The 2,500-nt window shown below is 45.2% G+C and overlaps 1 protein-coding gene across 3 annotated transcripts in view; it reads right to left on the bottom strand.

The window, feature by feature from the left end:
* The window catches only part of LOC115179121 (phospholipase D1), a 28,178-nt gene that overhangs the window by 6,561 nt on the left and 19,117 nt on the right, over positions 1–2,500 (bottom strand). For all 3 annotated transcript variants that reach the window (XM_029740399.1, XM_029740398.1, XM_029740400.1), the window contains exon 11: positions 2,312–2,395. In XM_029740399.1, the coding sequence (XP_029596259.1) occupies positions 2,312–2,395 (84 nt within the window). The remainder of the gene's footprint in view (positions 1–2,311; positions 2,396–2,500) is intronic.

Raw genomic sequence — 2,500 nt, 5'->3', positions numbered from 1 at the left:
TAGCCAAAATATTTGAAAAGAAGTCGACGTACATCACATATGCTTCAGTTGACCTCATCCCTCTCCCCCCTACTAGTGTAGTGAGAGGTGAGCCAGGTGAGTAACATCCCTCTCCCCCCTACTAGTGTAGTGAGAGGTGAGCCAGGTGAGTAACATCCCTCTCCCCCCTACTAGTGTAGTGAGAGGTGAGCCAGGTGAGTAACATCCCTCTCCCCCCTACTAGTGTAGTGAGAGGTGAGCCAGGTGAGTAACATCCCTCTCCCCCCTACTAGTGTAGTGAGAGGTGAGCCAGGTGAGTAACATCCCTCTCCCCCCTACTAGTGTAGTGAGAGGTGAGCCAGGTGAGTAACATCCCTCTCCCCCCTACTAGAGTAGTGAGAGGTGAGCCAGGTGAGTAACATCCCTCTCCCCCCTACTAGTGTAGTGAGAGGTGAGCCAGGTGAGTAACATCCCTCTCCCCCCTACTAGTGTAGTGAGAGGTGAGCCAGGTCAGTAACATCCCTCTCCCCCCTACTAGTGTAGTGAGAGGTGAGCCAGGTGAGTAACATCCCTCTCCCCCCTACTAGTGTAGTGAGAGGTGAGCCAGGTGAGTAACATCCCTCTCCCCCCTACTAGAGTAGTGAGAGGTGAGCCAGGTGAGTAACATCCCTCTCCCCCCTACTAGTGTAGTGAGAGGTGAGCCAGGTGAGTAACATCCCTCTCCCCCTACTAGAGTAGTGAGAGGTGAGCCAGGTGAGTAACATCCCTCTCCCCCTACTAGTGTAGTGAGAGGTGAGCCAGGTGAGTAACATCCCTCTCCCCCCTACTAGAGTAGTGAGAGGTGAGCCAGGTGAGTAACATCCCTCTCCCCCCTACTGGTGTAGTGAGAGGTGAGCCAGGTGAGTAACATCCCTCTCCCCCCTACTAGTGTAGTGAGAGGTGAGCCAGGTGAGTAACATCCCTCTCCCCCCTACTAGAGTAGTGAGAGGTGAGCCAGGTGAGTAACATCCCTCTCCCCCCTACTGGTGTAGTGAGAGGTGAGCCAGGTGAGTAACATGAGTCCTGTAAGGTTACATATACCCCTTAGGACCCTCTACTACATTTTCATACTTGAGTAAAAGTAAAGATACCTTAATAGAAAATGACTGAAGTAAAGGTGAAAGTCACCCAGTAAAATACTACTTGAGCAAAAGGATTTGGTTTTAAATATACTTAAGTATCAAAAGTAAATATAATTGCTGAAATATACATAAGTGTCAAAAGTTAAAGTAAAATAATAAATTATTTCAACTTCCTTTATTAAACAAACCAGACGGCACAATATTCGTATTTTTTTTATTGACGGATAGCCAGGGCATGTGTCACGTCCTGACCATGGTAAGCTGTTATTTCCTATGGTAGAGTAGGTCAGGGCGTGACAGGGGGGTTTATTCTATGTGTTGTATTTCTATGTTCTTAGGTTCTAGTTTTTGTATTTCTATGTTGGTTTGTTTGGGATGATCTCCAATTAGAGGCAGCTGGTCCTCGTTGTCTCTAATTGGAGATCATACTTAAGTAGGGGTTTTTCTTCCTGGGTTTTGTGGGTGATTATTTTTGAGTAGTGTTTGTTACTCCTCTGCGTCACGGTGTGTTGTTTTGTCTATTCAGTTATTTGATGTATTGCATAGTTTCACAGAGTAAATAAAATGTGGAACTCCACACACGCTGCACCTTGGTCCTCTCCTTTTGACAGCCGTGACAGCATGCTCCAACACTCAGACATAACTTACAAAATAAGCATTTGTGTTTAGTGAGTCTGTCAGATCAGAGGCAGTAGAGATGACCAGGGATGTTCTCTTGATAAGTGCATGAATTGGACCATTTTCCTGTCAAAATGTAACGAGTACTTTTGGGGGTCAGGGAAAATGTATGGAGTAAAAAGCACATTATTTTTGTTAGGAATGTAGTGAAGTAAAAGTTGCCAAAAATATAAAAAGTAAAGTACAGATACACTAAAAACCTACTAGTATTTTTACTTAAGTACTTTACACCACAGGTAGCACAGGTAGCATTACATTACACTACCACACATTTATACAATCTCACTTATCAGGAGTCGACTGTAAGAATACTGTACAGGTTTTTGATCTGGGACTGGTAAACTATACCACATATATAGACTGCATTTACACTCTGCTTGGGGGATGACATGTAGCTGTTATGTTGCGGTGTGTATTCACACTCTAACTGCTGATGGCAATGCCTATTTCCCTACACACACACACACACACACACACACACACACACATATATACACACACACACATACGTAAACACACAGGCACACACGTACCACCAGTCAGTGATGAAGATCTCTTCTTTAGCTTCTTCCAGAGCATCGGCTACATCCTCCATGTAGGTCTTCCCATTCACATACCTACACACACACACACACACACACACACACACACACACACACACACACACACACACACACACACACACACACACACACACACACACACACAGGTACACACAGGTA

Source organism: Salmo trutta, chromosome 39, assembly GCF_901001165.1.
Source record: "Salmo trutta chromosome 39, fSalTru1.1, whole genome shotgun sequence".
NCBI lineage: Eukaryota > Metazoa > Chordata > Actinopteri > Salmoniformes > Salmonidae > Salmo > Salmo trutta.
Note: the sequence above shows the minus strand (reverse complement) of the source record. Positions and strands in the feature narration are given on the sequence as shown.